Genomic DNA, 12,568 nt, shown 5'->3' on the forward strand with positions numbered 1-12,568 from the left:
GCTAGCGGGGGTACGCGGTTACGCGATCCACGGTTGGTCGCAAAGCACTCAACGCGACAAGCACCATCTCTCCCATGGACGTGTTGCCTGCCGCTGAGACTGATGGAAATGAGGTGAGTGCTTCTCTCAGTAGTGATGCTCTCTTGTCATATCGTGAAATCTCTCATAGTTGCACGTGTGCTGTGGCAGGATGAAGAAGTCGACTAACATGTGCAGCGACTGGCGACATTCCATAGTCGACCTCACCTACGATGACGACGATGCGAAAAGCGACGAGGGCCCGCTGTCCTCGTTGCCCTTGGCGACTCCCACACCGATTCACCCTCACCTCTCCATGAGCGCGCCCTTGCCTCAACCGCCCTCATCGCGACTACCTCCTCCCACGACGCGACCCGCGCCTGCACACGTAAACCCATATCCTCCGCTACCTGGAACCATGCCGAAAGCGACAAATACGGCGAGTATGGGACGCCTTGGCCTGGCGCCCAACACTTACGTGCCGGTTCCAGGCCAGTCGGGCAACGGGGCAAGCGACTCGCGGGCAGCAAAAAGAATCAAGACATCCGACGGCGCCTCCAGATCGTCAACACCACCTGCAAAGAAGCCGACCCCAAGCAGAGGGATACCGCCGGCAGCGCAAGCCGCGACACTGGGCAAGTACAAGCTCAACGCCTGGGCAGCGGAATCCCGTGCGGCAGTACCTCCTCCAAGTGCCACACCGAAGCCCAGCGCTACCAATGCCAACAAAGCTCCATCCGTTCAGGATATCAACAAGGCGCTAAAGACGAATGCTGCGCCTATGCTCAACGGTGTCAGGACATCCAGTCCACGCGCGCTTCACATAGGTCGCCGGCCAGGTAGCAGCTCAGGTCCAGTCAGTGCAGCACCACCGACACGAGAGACACCGCGAATGTCACAGGCACCGGCCATTCGACAACAACAATCCCGTGAAGCGACTGCATACAATGGAGCGAGTGCGGGCATGCCAACTAGAGGCCCAGGAAGACCGCGCAGCCGCCCTTCGCCAGGTGCAGGTAACGTCCCGTCAAGGCCGAACTACTTCGCGGGCCCTGCGAAGGAGCAGATTCCAGATGAAGATGGAGATAGCGTCATGTCCGATGTCTCGTCCTCAGCAGACTCTGTGCCGCAGCAGCCATCGGACAAGGTAAAGAGCGAAAACGTCCACCACGGTCTCGGACCAGCAGTCGCTGCATTTCACTCATCCACTCTCCCAAAGGGCACGGATGTACCTGCACCGCCACCTTCCACTGGACGCAAGAAAACCATGAATCCGTTCGATACGGCCCAAGACAACTACCTCATCTTTCTGAAGGAGGTCAAGCAGTACACATGGGCGCAAATCACGGCAGAGTATAACAAGGACATGCCGCACCGTCCATACGCAGCACTTCAGTCTCGGTATTCAACCTTCCTCAACAAGAGAGACCGATCTCAGGATCCCTCCACGTTAATACTACCCCCTCGGTGGGCTGCAGAAGCGACTGTTGACTGGAACGTCATCCGTAGTACCATCGCTCCATCCAGAGGGCCGAGGAACAACCTGTCTGCTTCGCAACCTCACCAACCTAAACGCCAGGAGCAGGCAGTCCCCAAACACCTACCAGTTCAACCGACCATCGAACACGATTACTCCTCAGGGGGTGACTCTGCACCTCGGCGAGAGCGATCCCGCAGGACACAGCGAGTCAATTACACATGGCCGAAGCAGCGGGGTGTTCCGGCAGCTGGGATCGAAGAGGAGTTCATGGAAGACAACTACGAAGCCTTCGCGGACGATTTTGGTCACGCTCGGTCAGAGACGTCTCCAGAGGACGACATTCCTCTGCCTAGTAAGGCGATCGCCGTCGAGAACGAGCCGGTAGACGTTCATTTCAATGCAGATGATGCTGAAATAGGATTGAGTCTCCGACGTACGAAGTCGCGCAAGGAAACGACCAAGAAAGTGCCATATCTCAGCACTTCGCAACGCCTGTCGGTACAAAACCCGCCTGCTGGGGACTGGGACCAGTTGTCTAGTCGCGATTGGCAAGGAACTCTAGTACATGTCGATTTTAGCCCAGACGAGATCGCTTCGGTAGAGAAGGCTATTGCATTAACGAGAAGAACCATACCCAAAATATCACGGCACCGCACAAAAGGAAGGCAGCTGCGCGAAAACTTGAATGCCTTTACAGAACCGCAGATCCTTCGACTGATCGAAAGCCTCCTTCATCGTTTGCCCTGCCGCGATCGGAGCAGCATCCAAGCCTTTATACAAGATGCATTAGCCGGCGATGTTGCAGAAGTACCGCAAATACAGAGGCTTGCAGCTGCGCGACCTGACACAGAGATGCAATCGACCCAGAAGCAGTCCACAACATCGATACTCCGTCAACGTGAACTAGGCCTCCAATCCAGAAGAGGCTGGCATAGTGCGTCAAATCCGCTTACCTACCAGGTCAAGAACAAGTATATGGATACCATGGGACCGACAGCTTGCTGGACGGGCGCCTCAAGCGACATCCACACTGTTGCATGGGCGCCGGACGGTGAGCACTTTGCTGCTGGTGCTGTCGCTGTTGACGACCCAGACTCGATGCAGTACAATCGACCGAACAACCTCCTCTTCGGTAGTGCCGTGCATGGCACAATCCATGAATTAGCAGAGCATTATAAGATTCGCGAGAAGACCGAGACCGGCGCGAACTCAAGCCATGCTATGTTCGCCTCCCAAGACCCAAAGCTTTACACTACAGTCAGCTCGGTAGCGTTCTCGAACACCAGTCCGTATATGTACTCGTCGGGTTACGACGGACATATCGGTATTTGGAGAACAGACTCAGAGGCAACACAGCCAGTGCTAGTTGCGAAGCTCAACGTGAAAGACCAAATCGACATCTTGTCAGTCAACCCTGTGAAATCCGATGTCATAGCAACGGCAGCGAAGGTCTTCAATGAGAAGGCTATCAGGGTACTCAAGATAGACGAAGCCGAGCCACGGAACTTTACCAAATCGCGCTTTCACTCAAACAAGGCTGTCGCGCGTGCAGATCTGAGAATTCTCCCTTCTGCTCTTCAATTCGAACCAACATGTGGCGGGCTTCTTCTTGCAGGCTTCGGTGCCAATTTGAAGGATACAGGCCTTGATATGACTGGCGATCTCTGCTTGTGGGATGTCGAAACGCGCACCCCGTACAACATTCATGGATCCAACAAGAACATCTTCGACGTCACTTTCAATCCGAACCGCTCCAGCATGCCACTGTTTGCTGCTGGCTGCGTAGCAACAGGTTCCACTGTCAACCGCGGTACCCGCTCAACTGTCCGCCTCTACGACATAAGAGATGACAGTAAGTTCACCTGTCCCTTGGAGTTTGAGTGCAAAGCTCTGGATATGAATGATGTAATTTGGTGCCCACATGACGAGCGACTCATCGCAGCTGGCTGTACAGACGGAAAGGTCTATGTCTGGGATGCGCGTATGCCAGATGACCCTCTACGCGTCCTCTCTCACGGCAGCTCCCTAATGCCCCTCCAAGAAGGAATTAAGCATGAGATTACAGACACCGGCATACGGTTTTTATCGTGGGGCGAGAATGCCACTCGGCTTTACTCAGGTTCATCCGACGGTGTGGTGAAGGTTTGGGACGTTACGCGCGCGGAAGAGAACACCTTCATCAAGGATTTGGTCACCACAGATTCCGGTATCATGTCTGCTGCATTTAGTCCTGATTACAGTAAACTTGTCGTTGGAGAAGTGAACGGCTCTATTAACGTACTTGAAGTCGGCAGGGACGATACCTCTATCAAGGATGCAGACAGGCTACGTTATATGCCGTACCAGGACGATGAGCAAGACGACATTCAGGACGAGGCTGGCGATATCACTCGTCTAGCACCCGAGTCCGGTATTACTGAAGGCAACTATCTACTGCAGACGCAGCAACTACAAGTCGCGCCTATGGGAAGTCTACCAATCCGACAAGTCGTTCAAGGTGTGAACTACGCTGGTCCATTCGATGAGGGTGTCGATGCGCCATCCCTCCGCGAGCAAGCAATGCAGTTCCAGCTCGGTCTTACAACGTCGCGAGGCCCTCAGTGTGACATCCCTGCCTGCAAGGACGACCTCAATAAAGTCACGAGCGAGGACGTCGGCGATTCGGGACGAAGCGCAGACCGTATCCCAGATGAACTGCGTCGGCAATGGAAGGCCATCGACACTAAAGGCGCCATTATACCCGGCAAATCGAAGTGCACGTACTGTGCCCGCCCTGCCCGTCCGTCTACGACAGACAACAGCGACGTTGTTCTATGTGAGCGCTGTTCTTTTGCTTGCTTCCGTTGCGGATCCGTCAACCCCATCGCGCCGGCTACTACAACGCTCATTTGCGACTCGTGTGCTGGAGTCTGGGACATTGGCGTCCTCGGCTATGAGTGCGTTCAGCAGCCGTATGCTCACAACAGGCACATGCAGTTGGATGTCCCAGCGTTGAAGAGGTGGGGCGAAGAAGCTCATGCAGATCGGCAGGATGACTTCGATACGAATCACGGCGACGAGATGAATGCGCTGACCGATTACTACCTCTCTTTGGCTATTGATCGGCCGGAGAGTCCGCCGTTGTAGGGACTGACATTGAGGAAGTTGGCCGTCGGGAAGAGACTTTGCAGAGGAAGTGCAGATGGATACGTGTATATTACATTATGGAAGTGAAAAGCGGAATGGTGGGAAAAAGCTTTCGCGCACATTGAGCGGCGCTGGCGATGAATGATACCCCATGTTACATTACTCAATCTAGTCCTCCTCCTTTTCACATGTGCTAATATCGAGTGATGATGGAGCGCATCATCACCATACAGGGACTATGCGCCTCACTCCCTTTACGACATTAACTCGATTCCAGACGACGGCTCGTCATGGTAGGCGGCTATGTGGTGTTTTTCTCCCCGCAGAAGAACATGCGAAAGCGTGAGCACGCTTTTGGACTCGGAGAAGAACGCAGAGACATGACTCCAGGTTGGGATGGCTTTTTTAGATCTCGATTGGCAAGATGGTAATGTGAACCTGCTCGCAGACGACCCGGCACATCGGGGTCCTGTTAATAGTTTTCTTTTGCTGTGACGCTGCGTCTCATGAAGTGAGTCGCTGTTGATTTTCCAGAGGAGGAGAGGCAGAACTCTCTCCATGTATACTGGCTGGCTTGTGTTTTGGTGTTTATAGAAGAGGGGAGGGCGAGATCTTCTCCATGCAGTGAACGCGTCTTCAATTTTTTTGTATATCAGGGAATGGAAAGGCGAGGTCTTTTCATGGAAAGCCCAGCCTTTAGTTTCAGGAATTGGGCGAAAGGAGGAGGGAGACGTTCTCCATAACTGCTGCTGAGGTGCACTTTTGGTATTGGGGAAAGAGAGGAGGCGAGGTTCTCTTCATAGCGTCTCCTACCAGGCGTTTTGGTAATGCGGGAAGAAGTAGATGTAAAGAAGGATGGAGAGCAGCAAGACAGCAAAAGCTTTTATATCAGCTTTCTCGCTGCGCTGTGCCGAGGCGGTCATACCCGGAATGGTGTGTTGTTCAAAGTGGACGCAGCGAGCAGCATGCAAAGAACGAATCCGGTGTTCATTTTTTTGCTTGCAAAGGCCCGCTCTCACACATGTACCAATAGTCTGTCAGTTTGAGGTCCAGCGTTCATGTCCTTGGCGCTCTTGCGTTTTGCAGACGAAGCGATCCAAGATATTTTGAAGTTGGGAGGAAGCAAAGGCCCATCGCACACGATCAACAATCTTTTGTGAGGGGTTCTCCGAGTTTTATAGAGGAAGGCGTAGGAGCGATCACATCGCAAAATGGTGAATCGATTTTTGGAAGACACCACCCATGGTTATCTGGTCATTGAATTTTGGAGTAAATCGCCAGTGGTATGGTGAAAAAGTGAGGAGGAAGAGTGCGTGGAAAGGCTGCTTTTATATCGAGAGAAGTCCGGAACGGCACAACATGTGATATACCGAAGTCGATTTGAGTAGATGGTGTGCGCTGGGGATGGTGTGGTCGGAACACGCCAGTGTGCAGTATATGTATCTGGAAAGAGGGAGAAGTCGATATGAGAGAAGTCTTGAGCCTTTTGAGTCCTGCGTCTTTTTCCCGAGAGTTTTGCAGAGAAGAGTGGAGTCGAGCGCGGCGAACATAGTCCAGGATATCTTCGTTTTTGACGCTGGTGGTCTCCATGATTGAGCCCCTCGATTGTTTTGGTAAATGGTACTTGAGAGTATGAGTGTACAAGGGTGATAGAGCGAGCAATGCGGCTTAATATACTTGTCGTTGTAGCGGCTATGATGCGCAGCGACGCTGGTCATACCAAGAAAGGTCTGCGCTTTTCAGTGTGATAGCGAAGCCGAGAAGTGATGAGCGGAAGTTTCGTCCTCCATTTTCAAAATCGCCAGTCGAATGTACACTTTTCGCACGCCTTGTGAGACATGATTCCGGCCGCCAGAGTTTTTGATGGACATGTGTTTGTGGTTTTGATATTCTAGGATATTGGTAGGCCCAAAGGAATGTGCTGTAAGATAAATATGTCCATAAGTGAGGCATGAACGACATCCATGAGGTTTTGAGTACATGAGCGAAGAATTCGGAGAATGATTTCATGTTAGTGTTTTCGAAAGCCCAATTCTCATCATAAATTCGAACATGGTTTTTTGAAATGCGAGAGTAGAATTCATGAGTAAGGAAGACTTCCCGATAGGACAATTCACATACGACTCCTAGCCAGCGCATCGGCCGCCTCGTCCTTGGCGTACGTAACATCCACGCCCTTCATCGCACCCTCCTTCCTCCAATCATTTAAGATCTTGATAAACGCCGGACTTCCATATCCAAACGTCGCGTTTCTCTTCTCCCTCTCACTATCTTTGCCCTCGTTGTTGTAGTACCCGGGCGTGCACTCCTTCAAGAAGTCACCCCGGATCGCCGTCCCATCGACAATCGTCTTTGTCCATGCCTCCTCCGCATCTTGCATCGGCTCCACCGTCCTGATTCCGCGTTTCTTACACTCGGAGATGATGTACGCATAATGAATCGCTTGCTCGTTGGTGACGTGCATGAAGTTCGGCGTAAGAGCCGCGTGCACGATCTGGACGAAGAGGCAGTTGGGGAAGTTGCGCGTGCCCCATGCATGCAGTGTCTGTGCACCATCAGCCCACTTCTCGGTTATGGTCTGATTGTCGCGGCCGTAGATCTCGATGCCGGTTTTGTGCGACCATTCGTTTGCGAGTTCAAAGCCAGTGGCGTATACGAGGCAGTCGAGTTCGTATTCTTGCCCGTTGGCTACGACGCCGTTGGGGGTGAGGTGGTCAACACCTTTGCCTTTGGTATCGACAAGCGTGACGTTGGGACGGTTGAAGGTCGGTAGGTACTCATCGTGGAAGCAGGGGCGCTTGCAGAATTGGTTGTACCATGGTTTCAGAGCGTCGGCTGTTTCTTTGTCTTTCACAATCTCGTCGGTTCGATCGCGGATAGCGTTCATCTTCTTGAAGTCTGCGATTTGTCGCTTAGCTGCAGCTTCGACGGGGTTGTTTGGGTCGATGCCGGCGGTGATTAGAGACCGGATGATGTCTGTCCATCGATCGGATACCATGTCTTCTTTCTCGTAGCCGCCGTTGACGATGTTGTCAAAGTTGTCCATGCGCTTCTTCTGCCATCCTTTCTGGAGCGATTGTGCCCATGCCTCGTCCGTCGGGCGATTGCCACGAACGTCGATCGAAGAGGGCGTACGTTGGAAGACGTAGAGCTGCTTTGCCCACTCACCCAGATGAGGCACAATCTGAACGGCTGTCGCGCCTGTACCGATAATACCCACGCGCTTGTCTTTGAGTTTGTGCAAGTTCCCCGATGGGTCGCCGCCCGTGTAGGCATAGTCCCAGCGCGAGGAGTGGAATGAATGGCCTTTGAAGTCTTCAATGCCTTTCAAGCCGGGAAATTTGGGTCGATGAAGAGGACCAGCGGCGGGGATCACGAATCGTGACTTGATCTTGTCACCGCGCGCTGTGTGCGTAGTCCATTTTCCCTCTTCTTCATTCCATCGCATCTCCTTGCTCTCGGTCTGGAAGAGAGCACGCGAGTAAAGATCGTACTTTTCGCCAATCATACGCGAGTGTCTAAGAAGCTCTTTGGCACGAGCATACTTCTCCGTAGGCATGTATCCGACTTCTTCTAGCAGGGGCATGTAGATGTAGGATTCGATGTCGCATTGCGCTCCGGGATACCTATTCCAGTACCTCCTGGTTGTTAGTAAATGGATAGCATGCTGTTCAACAAAACATACCATGTTCCACCAAAGTCCCCAGCCTTCTCGATGATCCTAAAGTCTGTGATGCCAGCCTCAATCAACCGCACGGCGCAGACCTGAGCACCGTAACCACCACCGATGATTACCACCTCCGTCTCTTCTTCAATAGGCTCGCGCTGAAACCCCGGCTCGACCCAAGGATCGTCCAAGTAGTGTGATAAGCTGCCATCGAGGAGTATATATTGCTCTACACCTTCGTCTCGTGCTAAACGTCGATCACGCTCTTGAAGGTACTTTGCTTGGAGCGCTGCCGGGTCAAAAGGCAGCTCGTCTTTGTTTGCTATCTCTCCGGTCTTGATATCGACAGTAGACTTGGGAGCCTCTGCCTCGGTAAGAGGTACCTCAGCTATCGGAGCTGCTGCGATCGGACCTTTCGTCGTCATTTTGCGTTTAGGTGGAGGAAATTCGATGCTGTCACTTTAGTCCAGGTTTTGGGTTTGCTTAAGGAGCCCAGTACATCAACAATCGTATGGTAGACGTCTAAAGAAATACAGGTCGATGTAGCCGCGGCAACCCCTCTCGCAACAGCTTCCCCACTCCACCATCGCTTCAGTAGGCTCGCAACGAGACTGATTATCTGCCCGCGGATGCAAGTTGCCCCGTCTGCTGATACTACTAATCATATGCATGTCGAGCGAATGCAGCCACCAGCCATGTTGAGCGTTACTGCTAGCCCGAATGGTAAGTGGCGTTTGAGAGGACAAAGGTTCGGGGTAGATCTGTTCGTTCGGTGCAGATGTGGGGTAACTGGAGACTGATCTGCGGTCGTCGACTAAGCTCAGTCGAGTCGTAACAGGCATCAGGTACCGCAGTATCGGGTAATGTTTCGAAGTTCAATGACAAGACCGAGTTGAAGAGTATCTGGTGGAGCGCATCGGTATTCGTCTTCCTCTGCGCCCCTGACGCGCGGCTCTGTCACCCGGTTGGCGCATACAGGAGATCTAGACTCGAACCATCAAATACTCCTCCCCAAAGCTTACACTGTATCGTGCGTTTCTCTGCAATCATACTCACTCGATGAAACATCACCATAATGGGGGCTGAGATGAAGTTGGGCACGAAAAAGCATGACGTGGTCTTCGCGCTAACGGACTCGCTTATCCCCATGGTCATGGCCTGGCAGCAGCCCCGGAGCGCACCACCTGGCACAACTCGGCCAAAATCAAATGTGCAACTCGTATCGTGCGACGCGTCCCCGCCACGAATGCGACAGGCACAGCCCTGGTATCAGTAAGCGCCCGTTACCACGACGAACGATGCAGAGCCGACGTCAAGATATATCGCCATCTCAATCCTCACTATAAACAATACACACAGCAAATGTGTCAATCAAGATTTCGTAGAAGCGTAACGTGTTTCATTGAATCATCCAAAGTCGTAACCAAATCGTAACCCAAGGTATATCCCATATCCCATCCCTAGTTTATGTATAAAGAACGTAAGAAGTAATCATAAAAAGAGCTGGAGAAGTAATCGTAAAGTGCGCGGCACCAGGGCTATCTAAGCCTCGCCGTTGATCTGCATGCGTCCAGCAACGCTCCTCTTGATCTGTTCCTCACCAGAGCAGACCTTCATGTACAGGTCGGGGCTGGTGCCCAGGGTCTTGGGGCACATGAAGACGGGCTCGGCGATCTGAAGCTTCTTCAAGGGCTGGTCGACGTAGTAGATCTGCGAAGGGCAGTATGTTCCAGCTTCGCAGTCGATCTTGCCGCAGCTGTCGTCGCTGGCATCCATGGCGAGGCCCTCGTCGTGGCCGGGGCAGTTGGACGCAGACTCGCCATTGGCGCAGTCGACGAAAGAGATGTCGTACCAGAGCTGATCGGCGGCGATGGAGTATTCGAATTGCGTGTGGTGGCCTGCGAGGAGGTTCTCGGTCTTGCTGACCTTCATGGAAGTGCTGGTACCAGTGTAGGGCTCGCTGTGGGTGGTACGCGAAGGGATGCGGACCGCTGCGGGCACGCTGTGACCGGTAGAGATCGACCAGACCCAGATGTCGTAGCTGCAGCGGTTGGCGATGATGGCGTTGCCAGCAAGGGCAAGACTAGCCTGGAGTGCCGCGATGGCGAAGGTGAATTTGGAAAGCATGTTGTTGATTGAGAGGGTCTGTAACGGTGTTGTTTGAAGATGTTCTTTGTTGGCGACACAAGGGAGTGTGGCGAAGTTTCTTTATAGAGACTGTGTGTTGTTGATGGAGTGATGAATGAGTGGAGGTCCAGACCGTCAATTGAACAAGAGAGGGAAGTTTGGAAAGAATGTGATAAAGCTGTCGAAGCTTGACTGTGATGTGACAAGGAGTGTGTGTAGATCAAGAACAAAAGAGGGTGAACGTCGACTTTAAACACATGGGAATTCAAAGTGGGCCCACGGCGTAGTCCAGCTCTTTATCATACCTACATCCGTTACCGAACAAGTATGAGCCGCCAAGGCCCAACAGGCCTGCCAGGCACACCAATCATACACTGATACATTCAGGGCAGAACAAAGCGTCTCCGAGTCATCCGGCGGTAACTGCAGATTTTTCGTCCCGCAGAGGTGTTTTCAGCGCTGTCTGTGGAGACGGGGGTATGGGTTCTGGTTGGTCGGATTGCCTAATTGGGCGGCGCATACCTCAGCGCCCTGAATATGATGTAAGGAACTGTCTAGGCTCGGATGGAACACAGTTTCGGTCGTTGCTTTTTCTTTAGCCGATCCTGAAAGATAGGTGCCTTGGTCTACACTTCCAAGGCTTTGTTGCTGCGAATAGCTACTCCACTCCAAGGTACGCCCTTCGCGAGGGTCAATCAGAATGTAGCGTGGCTATACTCACACGAATAACAGCCATCAGTGGCGCTTTTTGTTATCTAGCATACTCACAGAGACGCAGTCATCTAGATGAATGCGGGTGGAGCTTGGAATAGTCTATGGGAATGCAAGGCACGGCGGATGCGCACCAATCGGTGAACGGCTAATAAGCAGACAGCGACGTGGTGAAGCCGAAAGCTAGTAGTGAAGTCGCATAGGCTAGAACGTCTTAGTGTAGGATCATGGAGTAAGATGACGATTGATCGATCGAGCACCCAATCCACCCGCATGGAAGAAGAAGCAGACTGCGTGAAGACTCAGGCTGGGAATATGTGAACGCGTGTATGTGAAGCGGCATACGACGCTCAACATGAGAACGCCCAGTGTTTCGCGCTCGACATGGCGGCGTGCCAGGTTCAATTTCATTCGTCACCCGAGCAAGGTGTGAAGGCCTCCGTGGACGTTCTTTATGATTGCCGCCAAGCCGCCATCTGGATCAGGCATCGCCTACGTTTTTGAGTTCGGGAGGCAAGAAGTGATCTCCCGTCTTCCCATGACTTCATCCTGTTTAGGTGACATGTCACTTTGCTTCTGCCTTATCTGACCGTAGTGCTTTTGGATTTGCTCGCTAAATCCTGATGTTTGTGCCAGCTGGGTGGAAAAGTACAGCAAGCTGCATGAGCTGTCAGATGACGTCGTGACCGCCATCCAGGGAGAGACACCGGACCGCCGACGTGTCTGCTGGAAGACTAACCGGCCGAGACAGTTGGCAGGCAGAGGTTTTCGTGGCTCACACGTGTTTCGTTCGCGCTACTGCAGGATTTTCGCGGTTGAGGCAGTTCTCCGCCGGTGCTACGGGCTGCATGTGAAAATCGGCGCGATGGTACCTGACGGTTAGTCCGGCACACCGGGATGAAGGATCTTCTTCAACAGCCGGGTTGACAGGAGCCACGACGACGTCCCGGTGACCTAGAGCAGCGAGTTCTGCTGACGTCCAGGTCGTCAGCACGCTCGCGCCACGTCGGCCAGCTATCTAATCGATAGCAGATAGGAAGATTGCCGACCTCCACGTTTCAGGCACGAAGGAGTTCGACGATCAACAGCGCATGCGTCAGCATCGTGCATACGCGCGAGAGAACACCTTGCAGGGCTGGCCCTATCAGGCGCGGCGACGGAGGGCGCGTTGCGACTGGGCTAAAAAGTGTGTGGATGAAGAGTTCGACTAGCATGCAGTCGAAAGCCGAAAAGAAACCACGTACCGTACTCGGAGTACAGCCGACAGCGGGGCGACAGCCACCTCAAAACCTGATGACGGGCCGGGTATACCAAACGCCGTTGATGCTGTGGGTCTGCGGCAGTATTCAACGAAGACAAACCTGAGCCGCCTCCGCGAAATTGCACGGTGGCCACGCAAGACGGCTGCTTGCCGCCAGCACACGGCGACACATCATGAC

At 53.1% G+C, this 12,568-nt stretch overlaps 3 protein-coding genes across 3 annotated transcripts; 1 reads left to right on the forward strand and 2 right to left on the reverse strand.

Annotated features, from left to right (window-relative positions):
• Positions 1–436: 436 nt before the first annotated feature.
• J4E79_004132 (uncharacterized protein) lies at positions 437–4,624 on the forward strand (the record flags this gene model as incomplete). The annotated part of the gene is made up of 2 exons (XM_049353022.1): positions 437–3,350; positions 3,453–4,624. The coding sequence occupies 2 exons, from the start codon at positions 437–439 to the stop codon at positions 4,622–4,624; spliced, it is 4,086 nt and encodes a 1,361-aa protein (XP_049212401.1).
• A 2,113-nt stretch (positions 4,625–6,737) lies between these two features.
• On the reverse strand, positions 6,738–8,716 carry J4E79_004133 (uncharacterized protein; the record flags this gene model as incomplete). The annotated part of the gene is made up of 2 exons (XM_049353023.1): positions 6,738–8,262; positions 8,310–8,716. The coding sequence occupies 2 exons, from the start codon at positions 8,714–8,716 to the stop codon at positions 6,738–6,740; spliced, it is 1,932 nt and encodes a 643-aa protein (XP_049212402.1).
• A 1,117-nt stretch (positions 8,717–9,833) lies between these two features.
• Positions 9,834–10,418, reverse strand: J4E79_004134 (uncharacterized protein; the record flags this gene model as incomplete). The annotated part of the gene is made up of 1 exon (XM_049353024.1): positions 9,834–10,418. One exon carries the CDS (start codon positions 10,416–10,418, stop codon positions 9,834–9,836), a length of 585 nt encoding a protein of 194 aa, XP_049212403.1.
• Between the last annotated feature and the right edge of the window lie 2,150 nt (positions 10,419–12,568).

The sequence above is a fragment of the Alternaria viburni genome (assembly GCF_023758015.1).
Source record: "Alternaria viburni strain BMP 2772 chromosome Unknown scaffold_7, whole genome shotgun sequence".
NCBI lineage: Eukaryota > Fungi > Ascomycota > Dothideomycetes > Pleosporales > Pleosporaceae > Alternaria > Alternaria viburni.